Source organism: Rhinoraja longicauda, chromosome 24 (genome assembly GCF_053455715.1).
Source record: "Rhinoraja longicauda isolate Sanriku21f chromosome 24, sRhiLon1.1, whole genome shotgun sequence".
Taxonomy (NCBI): domain Eukaryota; kingdom Metazoa; phylum Chordata; class Chondrichthyes; order Rajiformes; family Arhynchobatidae; genus Rhinoraja; species Rhinoraja longicauda.
Genome location: NC_135976.1, coordinates 31995127 through 32007587, shown reverse-complemented (window position 1 = coordinate 32007587; position 12461 = coordinate 31995127). Strand labels below are relative to the sequence as shown.

The window sequence follows — 12461 nt, the reverse complement described above, 5'->3', positions numbered from 1 at the left end:
GTACGTTCTCCCTGTGACCGCGTGGGTTTCCGCCGAGATCTTCGGTTTCCTCCCACACTCCAAAGACGTACAGGTTTGTAGGTTAATTTGCTTGGTATAAGTGTAAATTGTCCCTAGTGTGTGTAAGATAGTGTTAAAGTGTGAGGATCACTGGTCGGCGCGGACTCGGTGGGCCGAAGGGCCTGTTTCTATGCTGTATCTCTAAACTAAATTAAATAACTAAATACGATGCCGCAATCTCCTGACTAATCTCTTGCTTTCCTCTCGCCATCTGTTTTAGATTATTTATAACCAGCTACCAACACAATAACGCACAACAAGTTCCATTGAACAATCAATTTGGGGATCATTGGAATATATTGGTTCCCAGTCCCATATATTCTGCGCTACAACATTCTCATCCCCACATTCAAATATGCCAGACACCTCATCCGTCGGATTTTGCCCTGCTCTATACACCCTTTATTTCATAAGTGACATCTTGTACCCTACCAACCATCATCCATCACATTGTTGGCAGCGGAGACTGCAGCAATTTCTGTGTTAAATTCCTGTCCTCCATTGTGAAGACCCTTGGACTGATAGTGATTGACACTGATAGTGTCAATAGCAGACAGCTCTCTGGGCAGAGATATACAATTTCAAAACCCGTATATGTATGGCTTTGTAACGCCATCATATAATATTAGTTGAATCATGAATGCATAGTGAACAACAGGGTCTGTGGCAGTTCATGAACGATCCAATATAACGATATATCTACCGGAATTCATCCTTAGCAGTCAACGTGCAGAAGATGTGCTTGCCTATCATCGCATTGGTAGGGCAAACAACCGCTTAGTCCTTCTGTGGTAAAGGTTCCAGTTTCACGCCAAGGACACCCTTCATTATTATGTTTTGCCATTCTGCCAATGTACTACATAAGGCAGAATCAGGTCAAATCTGGCACCTCAACATCCCTGAACCATGGGTTTGTACTTCCATCGCGATCTGTAACCCTCATGGTCTGGCATATCTGGCAAATCTCTCAACTGCTACAATCAAACCAAGATACCAACGTTGCGTCAATGAGCAGCGCTGAACACACCGCCTGGCAAGCATTATGAACGCCAAAAAACAGAATGCAGTGAAGAAAACAATGTGGTTCCACAACCAACAGGTCGGATCAAAAGTGTAGGAAGAAACTGCAGATGTGGACTTAAACCGAAGATAGTTCCAAACAGCTGGAGTAACTCAGCGGGACTGGCAGCAACTCTGCAGAGAAGGGATGTGTGACGTTTCGGGTCGAGACCCTTCTTCAGACTAAAGGCGGCTGTCGACCCGAAACGTCACCCATCCCTTCTTTCCAGAGATGTTGCCTGTCCCGCTGAGTTACTCCCGCTTTTCGTGTAGGAAGGAACAGCAGATGCTGGCTTACACCGAAGATAGACACAAAATGCTATTCTCAGCGAGGCAGCCAGCTCCTCTTGAGATCAAAACATTGCAGTGCTGTATCTTAGCATCTCCATGTGAATGTAATGGCAAATCAAATTGCCTGCGGGATGTGAGAAACTCCAAATGCACACCCCCTCCATTCTAAGGACAGACCTGAACGTGTGAGTGCTAAAGCACTTGCAACCGTGATCAACGATAGGTCAATGATGAATCTTGGCTTGCTGGAGAGATCCCCATTTTGTTAAGTATGCCAGTCTTCGGCTATGTGATATCATCATGTCTTTAAACGCCATATATGGCAGAGGCACGGACAAGACATAGGTGATTTCTTATCTGTCATACAAGCCATTTGGACAAACTTGGATTGCTTTTCTCCGGAATGTCGGAGAATGAGGGGAGCCCTGATGGAAATATATAACATTATGACAGTTTTAAAGTTCCGCTTATGTAATCATTTGAACTGTTCGTTTATTGTCGCGTGTACCGCGGCACATTGAAAAGTTTTTGTTGCTTGCTGGTTGTGGTAGGATGATTCAGTCGCCTGATAACAGCTGGGGAAAACCTGTCGCTGAATCTGGAGGTGTGCGTTTTCACACTTCTGTACCTTTTGCCTGATGGGAGAGGGAGGAAGAGGGAGTGGCCGGGGTGCGACACGTCCTTGATTATGCTAGTGGCCTGACCGAGGCAGCGTGCGATGCAAATGGAGTGAACGGAAGGAAAGTGATTTGTGTGATTACTATCAATCAGCGAAATTAGTTTCAGTCTTACTTGTTAAAAATAACCAAGGGTATTTTGTGATGTAACGTCTCAGACATCAGCTGGTCCTTTGTCCTTTTTTGACTGGACTTCCTGCTGCCTTCTTCCTCATTTCTATTCTACTTATAAGATTTTTTGTTAGCTTTGAGGACAAAGAGCTGAGGGACAAGCAAGTGTTGCCATGGTCTCTACGAATCAAACAATGTGGGTTCCGATTCTTCTCCTTTGTTCCTTGCCCGGTAAGTAACAAACAGAGTGAGATATTTCGATAATCAATGTTCTTTTGCGTCGTTTCCGTGTCATAGATGTTTCGAAAATGCTATTGCTTTGGAGTTTAGAGATGCAGCGTGGAAACCCCGCACACTAGCACTATCCTACACTCTAGGAACAATTTACAGTGATCAGGAGCCAACTAACCTACAAACCCGAGGGGCTTTGGAGGGTGGGAGGAAACTGGAGCGCCCAGGTCACAGAGAGAACTGACAAACTTCGATTAGACAGCAGCCGTAGTCAGGATCGAACCTGGGTCTCTGGCGCTGTAAGGCACCAACTTTACCGCTGCGCCACTGTGCCGCCCAAATCCCAAGAATAGAAATTAATACCGACGATGTGGTCTTTTCCCACATTTTACTTCTTCGTTTACATGTCCTTTCCATAAGCTAGGGCACTGTCTGGTCCATCTGTACCCCACTGCGGACATTGGCTTTGTCTATGGAACTGGTGCGCTACAAGGTCGAGAGCTACATTCTGCATTCTATACAGTTCCCCTCGCTTTACCTGATTGTATCTTTGTACAGTATTATGTGATTAGATTGATAGCACGCAAAACAAAACCTTGCGCTGTATCTCGGCACACGTGGCAATGATAAACCTAACCCTACCTTCTCGTTCTCTGCTCTGCGAATACAGTCGCAAAATTGTCTGTCTTAGTTTGAAACGATAATGTAAAGTTCACACGTTATAGGAGTAGAATTAGGCCATTCGGCCCATCGAGTCTACACCACCATTCAATCATGGCTGATCTCTGCCGACTGATGCAAATTTCCTGCCTTCTCCTCATAACCCTTGACACCCGTTCTAATCAAGAATTTTCAATCCCTGCCTTAAAAATGTCCTCTGACTCGGCCTCCATAGCCCTCTGAGGCAATGTGTTCCACAGATTAACCATCCTCTGACTAAAGCAGTTCCTTCGAACCTACTTTCTAAAAGAGCGCCCTTTAAATCTGAGCCCTCTGGTCCTAGACTCTCCCCCAGTGGAAACATCCTTTCCACTCTATCTATGCCCTTCATTAATCTCAAAGTTTATAACCGTGATTTAGCAGTAAAAATATCTGAATGAACGGAAAATGTCCACTTCTATAACGGGTAATATTTCTAATGCGCTCTGGCTATCGTTGAAGGAGCAGTGGAATTAAAATCCCAAATCGTTAAAATTAAGAGAATACAGGAAAGATTCACAAGGATGTTACCGGGACTGGAAGGCGTGCTATATAAGGAGAGGTTCGATAGGCTGGAGGCACAACAAACTGTCGGAATCTTGAGCAAATAAATAAAATACTGGAGGAATTGAGCTGGTCAGGCTACATCTGAGCAAGACGTGGCCAGGCGACGTTTTGGGTCGGCGCCCTTCTTATGGCTACTGGAGCAAGCCGACATTTAAGGACCAGAGGGCACACACGTTGTGACATATACTGTAAGTTCCGAAGAAGGGTTCCGACCCGAAACGTCACCTATTCTTTGTCGCCAGAGATGCTGCCGGGCCCTCTGACTTACTCCAGCATTTTGTGACTAACTTCCAATAAAGCAGCATCTGCAGTTCCTGCCTACACACAAATTATCATTTCAGAACTTCCATTATACAAATGCATTCCTCGGTTTAACTATGTGATTTCCCGAATCCTTATGCAAAGAGAGTATTCAAAATTTAAGTGGTTTCGATCGTCCCCCGCGCTAACCCACTGCTCCGTGGAGACTCCATACTGAACCACATTCCACTTCCATTCCCGCCGTCTTCCAAGCTGTTCGGCCTCCCGTGCAGTGGTTCTCACCACTCTTCTCTATGCCAGTGAGACCTGGACTGTCTACCCCAGACATGCCAAACAGCTCAACCACTTTCACTTGAGCAGCCTACGCAGACTCCTTCACATCAGGTGGCAAGACACAATTCCCGACACAGAGGTCTTGGAACGGGCCGGAATCCCCAGCGTCCACACCCTCCTACGGGCCTGTTTTCGCGCTCTATTCCCAAAGTCTAAAGTCTAAACATGGGTTACAACCTAGACCCTAAAAAGACGCGATATTAATATAGTTTTGAGAATGTATCTGATTGTATTGAATATCCCCATAGTTCATGTTTATAAGTGATATGAGCAGGATTATGCCATTCGGCCCATCTTATTTATTCCGCCATTTAATCATGGCTGATGTCTCGCTCCCTCCTAATCCTGTTCGTGTTCATAAGTGATACCAGCAGAATTACGTAATTTGAGCCATCAAGTCTACTCCGCCATTCAATCATGGCTGATCTAGAAACATAGAAACATAGAAATAGGTGCAGTAGGAGGCCATTTGGCCCATCGAGCCAGCACCGCACTTCATTGTGATCATGGCTGCTCATCCATAATCAGTAACCTGTGCCTGCCTTCTCCCATATCATTTGATTCCACTAGCCCCGAGAGCTCTATCGAACTCTCTCTTAAATTCATCCAGTGAATTGGCCTGTGGCAAAGAATTCCACAAATTCACAACTCTCTGTGTGAAAAAGTTTCTTCTCACCTCAGTTTTAAATGGCCTCCCCTTTATTCATAGACTGTACCCCCGGGTTCTGGACTCCCCCAACATTGGAAACATTTTTCCTGCATCTAACTTGGCCAGTCCTTTTATAATTTTATACGTCTCCATAAGGGACATTCTCATCCTTCTAAATTCCAGTGAATACAAGCCCAGTCTTTCCAATCTTTCCTCATATGCCAGTCCCGCCATCCCAGGGATTAACCTCGTGAAACTTTGCTGCACTGCCTCAATAGCAAGGACGTCCTGCCTCAAATTAGGAAACCAAAACTGCACACAATACCCCAGATGTGGGCTCACCAGGGCCCTATACAACTGCAGAAGGACATCTTTGCTCCTGTACTCAAATCCCCTCGCTATGAAGGGCAATATGCCATTGGCTTTCTTCATTGCCTGCTGTACCTGCACGCTTACTTTCAGTGACTGGTGTACAAGGACATCCAGGTCTCGTTGCACTTCTCCTTTACCTAATCTGACACCGTTGAGATAATAATCTGTCTCCTTGTTTTTGCCGCCAAAGTGGATAACCTCACATTTATCTACATTAGACTGCATCTGCCATGCATCTGCCCACTCACTCAACCTCTCCAAGTCACCCTGTAACCTCCTAACATCCTCTTCGCAGTTCACGCTGCCACCCAGCTTTGTGTCATCTGCAAACCTGCTAGTGTTACTTCTAATTCCATCATCCAAATCATTAATATATATTGTAAATAGTTGCGGCCCCAGTACCGAACCTTGCGGCACTCCATTCGCCACTGCCCAACATTCTGAGAAGGACCCGTTTATTCCGACTCTTTGCTTCCTGTCTGCCAACCAATTCTCTATCCATTTCAATACCCCATCCCCAATACCATGTGCTCTAATTTTGCTCACCAACCTCCCGTGTGGGACCTTATCAAAGACTTTCCGAAAATCTAGATACACTACATCCACTGGCTCTCCTTCAACCATTCAACCATTTTACTTGTCACATCCTTGTCTATCTCTCTGTCCTAGCCCCATCCTCCTGCGTTCTCCCCATAACCCCTGACACCCGTGCTTATTAGGAATCAACCTATGTCTGACTAAAAAATATATATTGACTTGGCTTCCAAAGCCTTCTGTGGCAATGAATTCCGCAGATTCACTACCCTCTAACTAAAGAAATCCCCTCCTCATCTCCTTCCTTTAATTCTAAGGCTCTGACCTCTGGTCCGAGACTCTACCACTAGTGGTAACATTCTCTCCACATCCACTCTTTCACTATTCGGTAAGTTTCAACGAGGTGTCCCCCCCCCCCCCCCCCTTATTCTTCTAAACTCCAGCGAGTAGAGCCCAATGTCGTCAAACGTTTATCATATGTTAACCCGTTCATCCCTGGGATCATTCTCGTAACCCTCCTCTGGATCCTCTACAGAGCCAGCACATCCTTCCTCACAAAATTGCTCACAATACTCCAATTGCGGCCTGACCATCGCCTTATAGCGCCTCAGCACAACATCTCTGTTAAGGTATTCTAGTCCTCTTGAGATAAATGCTTGCAATGTTTGGCTTCAAAACTACCTCTTAACCCCCCCCCCCCCCCCCCCCTCGCACCCCCCTCTCCCCTCCCTTCTTCAGTTTCAGGCGTGTTTTGGGGAGACGGTTTGTTGTGGGGAGTCGTGGGAAAATCGATCACAACCGAGTGTCATTACGATGCGAAGTACGGCTCAAACACAAAGTATTGGTGCCGAGGGAAGAGACAACATTGTTCCGTTTTGGTCGAAACAATTGAGCAACACGGACGGAGGGGAAGAATATCAATCACAGACGACCCGGCACGAGGAAAATTTAGTGTGACGATGGAGGATCTTCTCTATGAAGATAATGGACGGTACAGCTGTGGAATTACAACATCTGGCGAGGATCAGATGTTCAGCACAGAGCTACGTGTGTCTCACGGTACGTTTCTCAGCGATTGACTTGATGTCTCCACTAAAATGCCTGATCCATGTTTTCTCCGGGAAGAGTCAGGGCAGCACCGATATCCCGAGGCTCCGCAGCGGTGCAGAGACCTGCGGGGAGCGGGCGGGGGTGGGGAAACCCCACTCATGTTGCTCTCTCACTCAGTGCGGGCTCTGTCCCACTGAGCGGCCACCCTCTTCAAGTGGGATGCTCAGCACATTTCCCTGCCTCTGAACTGTATGAAATGTCCCACTCAAACTGATAATCCGACAAGAACAGATCAGTGAGAAACAAGTGTTGCTCCCAGTCTGAATACCCGGAGAATCATGAACAGGGAATCAGACCCGAGAGCTCAACAGACTGCGTTCCGTCCTCCCGGAGCAGACCAGCCCGCTCCTCGCCCCCACCTCATAGACCAGCCAGTCTCTCTCTCTCTCTCTCTCTCTCTCTCTCTCTCTCTCTCCTCTCTCTCTCTCTCTCTCTCTCTCTCTCTCTCTCTCTCTCTCTCTCTCTCTCTCTCTCTCTCTCTCTCTCTCTCTCTCTCTCTCTCTCTCTCTCTCTCTCTCTCTCTCTCTCTCTCTCTCTCTCTCTCATTGCAACCCTCATTTCCTTAGTGAACCATCCTCAGCGTCATCGTTGCGCACCCGATTTGAAGCGCTGCTGTGCACTGCAAAAAAAAACCACACTTGGACAGGTTCATCAATTGGAAAGTGTTCGAGGGATGTGGGCCAAATGCGGGCGGGTGGATCTAATGTAGATGGGACATGTTGGTTGGCATGGGCACGCGGGGCCCAAAGAGGCCTTTTTCCACAGTGTATGACTCTATGACTCTAACAGTTGGCAGTTCAGGCAGCTGAGAGGAAGCAGAGAGAGATTTTAGACTTTGGAGATAAAGCGCGGAAACAAGCCTTTGGCCCCACCGCGCCGACAAGCGATCTCCGCACAATAGCCCTATCCTACACACAGACGGGGCAATTTACGGTTATACCAAGCCAATTAGCTTACAAACCTGTGCGTCTTTGGAGTGTGGGAGGAAACCGGAGCAACCGGGGCAAACTTATGCGGTCGCAGGGATAACGTACAAACTCCGTACAGACTGCACCCGCAGTGAGGATTGAGGAGTCATGCTTTACCGATTAATGTATTCAGGCTGTTAATGGGTATGGGGTGGATGAGATTGTGAGATTCCAACGGCGAAAGTCTTGGACATCGGACAGTGTTTGATTTTTTTAGTTGTGGGAAGGAACTGCAGATGTTGGTTTACACCGATGATAGACACAAAACGTTGGAGTAACTTCGATGGTCAAGCAGCGTCTCTGGAGAAAAGAACTCGTGACGTTCGTGTCGACTGAGAGTTCGGGGAGAGGGAAACTAGAGACATGAAAATGTACAAAGAATGAAAGGTGTGTTGAACAAAACAAATCAAAGCCAGCCAGACGATCATGGAAAGGTGGAGCCCACAACGATCCATTGTCGGCTGCGGATAAGGTGATAACGAGTGGAAACAAACAGTGAAACTAAGCAGAACGACAGTGAAACTAATCGGAGGCAGACACAAAATGCTGGAGTAACTCAGCGGGTCAGGCAGCAACTCTGGAGGGAAGGAATGGGTGACATTTCGTGTCGAGACCCTTCTTCAGACTGAAGAGGATGGGGCGGGTCAAAGATAGGATGTAGTAGGACACAGGAAGACTGGTGGGAGAACTAGAAGGGGGAGGGAGGGAGAGAGATGGAATGCAAAGGATTCTTGAAGTTAACGTAATCAACATATATAAGTTTAAATCTATCTTTGAATTTTAGGTGTTCTCTCAGTGTTTGAATGTTTGCTCATTTCCCACAGCATTCGTCTCTGCTCCAGTGCTTAGATTTGTGTCGCCAGCAAATGTCTCCTGTCTCGGAGGCTCAGTGTCAGTGTCCTGTGTGTCCTACTTGGGATCCCCTCCCATTAACTACACCTGGCATGAAAAGACCCCGTCCACGGATTTAATGATCTCCAACACCAGTGTACTGGAAATCCATTGTCAATCCTTGCAATACGACCACCATCAATATTACTGTACAGCCGCAAATATTCTAGGTGAAACAACCGGTGAAGTGCTGGACGTGGAGACCATCTCCATGGGAAAAGATAACTGCAGTTATGTGATGCGAATCAGTAACTCTGGTAAGTGGTGGAGCGAATGGCCAGCTTAGTATTTCCGAAGGGCTATTGGCAAAGTGCCCCATAAAAGGCCGATGCACACGTTAAAGCATGTCTGTGACACCGAAGTCACAGAGTGTAGGAAGCCACTGCAGATGCTGGTTTACACCGAGAATAGACACAAAGTGCTGGAGCAATTCAGCGGGTCAGGCAAGGAATCTCAGGGGGAAAGGAATGGGTGACGTTTTCAGTCGAGACCCTTCTTCAGACTGGGAAGTAGCTTATTTCAATACAACCATTTGTTTTGTCTAGTGTTGGCGGAGGTTGTATTTGGTGCAATATAGCTTAATTTGTTAATTAGGAAGGGCAACTGGTAGCACTCAACATAGGCTTTTCATTGTGCCTCGGTAAACGTGACAATACACCAAACTAATCTAACCATCAAAGGTTACGGGGAGGTGGCAGGAGATTGGTGTTGAGGGGAAAAATGATCAGTCATGGTCGAACGGCGGAGTAGATGCAATCGATTGCGTGGTCTAAATCTACGCCTGTGTGTTATGGTCTTATCTCACCGTGTGCTCAACGCTTTGCTATGTTAATCGCTCCAATGGGTCCTGGTTCTTCAGAAATGGGTCTCCCAATGTTAACAGAGACTAGTCGCCTGGCTGGAATATGCTCTGAAATTGGGTTTGGTGCCCCTCCAAGCTGAGCCCTTTAAACGCCCCTCTAGCACCGCCGTTCCTCGGAGATGGGAACGAACCAGGAATTATCAGTACATATGATTCACTGGTGTGTTGGCGGTGTCTCTTATTAGTTAAAAGGGAGCAGGAACAGCTTTGTCCCAACAGCCACCAGGCTATTGAACTCTACAACCGTCAATAAGCTCTGAACTACACAGACTATTATGGCTATTATTGCACTATTTTTTTATTGTTTTCGATTATGTGCGCGTTTGTGCGTGTTTGTGTGCGTGTATATATATATATATATATATATATATATATATATATATATATATATGTGTTTGTGCATGTTTGCGTGCGCGTGTATATATATATATATATATATATATATGTTTGTATATATCTATGTATTTATATATATATCTAGGTTTGTATATCTATCTATCTATCTATATATTACTAAAACTCAGATCTTGTATATGGTTTTTTTTGTGGTTTGACCTGATATATACGTAACATCGATTGCGGAAAAAAGGCGGACCGTAGCGTAACGGTTTTCACACCGCCTCAGTCGCCAATCTCGCGCTCGCTCGGCCGTGATATGTTCATTTACTTTGGTCGCGTATTTTTTAAGTTACAGAAGTTTTAATGCGCTGCGGTGCAGGGGGGCGCTGCGGTGCAGATTTAGTCTTCAGCTTGTGACGGCTACATTGTTTCGAAAAGTTTCCAAAAAAGCACTGGTTGTTTTAAAGTAGTGTTTTTTGTTATTGCAAGTCACTTGACATACACAGATCAGGAGGACGGGCCCAACGGGCACACTTGGAGAGTAAGAGTGGGGCTAGGGGAGGAGAGAATGGGGGGTGTGGGGACGGGCCCAACGGGCCCGCTTTGCTAGTCTATCTATCTATATATTACTAAAACTCAGATCTTGTGTTATGTAGATATATATATATATTTTTTGGGAATGACCTGAACCGTACGTAACATCGATTGCGGAAAAAAGGCAAACCGTAGCGCCACGGTTTTCGCACCGCCTCAATCGTCAATCTCGCGCTCGCTCGGCCGTGATATTTTCATTTACTTTGGTCGCGTATTTTTTAAGTTACAGAGGTTTTAAAGCGCTGCCCCCCCCCCCTTTTTCAGGGGGGCGCTGCGGTGCAGATTTAGTCTTCAGCTTGTGACGGCTACATTGTTTCGAAAAGTTTCCAGAAAAGCAAGGATTGTTTTAAAGTAGCATTTTTTGTTATTGCAAGTCAAGTCAAGTCAAGTCAATTATATTTGTATAGCACATTTAAAAACAACCCACGTTCACCAAAGTGCTGCACATAAGTCAAGTCAAGTCAACTCAATTATATTTGTATAGCACATTTAAAAACAACCCACGTTGACCAAAGTGCTGCACATCTGATTAGGAAAAAAAAAAAGGAGGAAGTTATAGTGGTCACTTGACATACACAGATCAGGAGGACAGGCCCAACGGGCACACTTGGAGAGTAAGAGTGGGGCTGGGGAGGAGAGAATGGGGGTTGTGGGGACGGGCCCAACTCGCTCGGCCGTGATATTTTCATTTACTTTGGTCGCGTATTTTTTAAGTTACAGAGGTTTTAAAGCGCTCCCCCCCCCCCCTTTTTCAGGGGGGCGCTGCGGTGCAGATTTAGTCTTCAGCTTGTGACGGCTGGCTACATTGTTTCGAAAAGTTTCCAGAAAAGGACTGATTGTTTTAAAGTTGTGTTTTTTGTTATTGCAAGTCAAGTCAAGTATTTTTTAAGTTACAGAGGTTTTAAAACGCTCCCCCCCCCCCCTTTTTCAGGAGGGCGCTGCGGTGCAGATTTAGTCTTCAGCTTGTGACGGCTGGCTACATTATCATATCATATATATACAGCCGGAAACAGGGCTTTTCGGCCCTCCAAGTCCGTGCCGCCCAGTGATCCCCGTACATTAACACTATCCTACACCCACTAGGGACAATTTTTACATTTTACATTTACCCAGCCAATTAACCTACATACCTGTACGTCTTTGGAGTGTGGGAGGAAACCGAAGATCTCGGAGAAAACCCACGCAGGTCACGGGGAGAACGTACAAACTCCTTACAGTGCAGCACCCGTAGTCAGGATCGAACCTGAGTCTCCGGCGCTGCATTCGCTGTAAAGCAGCAACTCTACCGCTGCGCTACCGTGCCGCCCCATTGTTTCGAAAAGTTTCCAGAAATGGACTGATTGTTTTAAAGTTGTGTTTTTTGTTATTGCAAGTCAAGTCAAGTCAAGTCAAGTCAATTATATTTGGAAAGCACATTTAAAAACAACCCACGTTGACCAAAGTGCTGCACATCTGATTAGGAAAAAAAAAAAAAAAGGAAGTTATAGTGGTCACTTGACATACACAGATCAGGACGGGCCCAACGGGCACACTTGGAGAGTAAGAGTGGGGCTGGGGGAGGAGAGAATGGGGGGTGTGGGGACGGGCCCAACGGGCCCGCTTTGCCAGTCTATCTATCTATCTATCTATCTATCTATCTATCTATCTATCTATCTATCTATCTATCTATCTATCTATCTATCTATCTATCTATCTATCTATCTATATACTACTAAAACTCAGATCTTGTACCGTTTTTGTATATATATTCCACTGATGTCGGCTGAAGGAAATTCCGGAAAAACGGTGAGCCGTAGCGCCACGATTTTTAAACCGCATTAATCAGCATGCGGTTCGCTGCTGGAAAATGATGT

General features: G+C 46.0%; 1 protein-coding gene across 1 annotated transcript in view; it reads left to right on the top strand.

Moving 5' to 3' along the window:
- Window positions 1-2355: 2355 nt before the first annotated feature.
- LOC144605591 (polymeric immunoglobulin receptor-like) overlaps window positions 2356-12461 on the top strand; it is a 38370-nt gene continuing 28264 nt past the window's right edge. Inside the window, exons 1-3 of the mRNA XM_078421023.1 lie at window positions 2356-2429; window positions 6583-6903; window positions 8747-9070. Coding sequence (XP_078277149.1) covers window positions 2372-2429; window positions 6583-6903; window positions 8747-9070 — 703 coding nt within the window. The 5' untranslated portion in view covers window positions 2356-2371. The remainder of the gene's footprint in view (window positions 2430-6582; window positions 6904-8746; window positions 9071-12461) is intronic.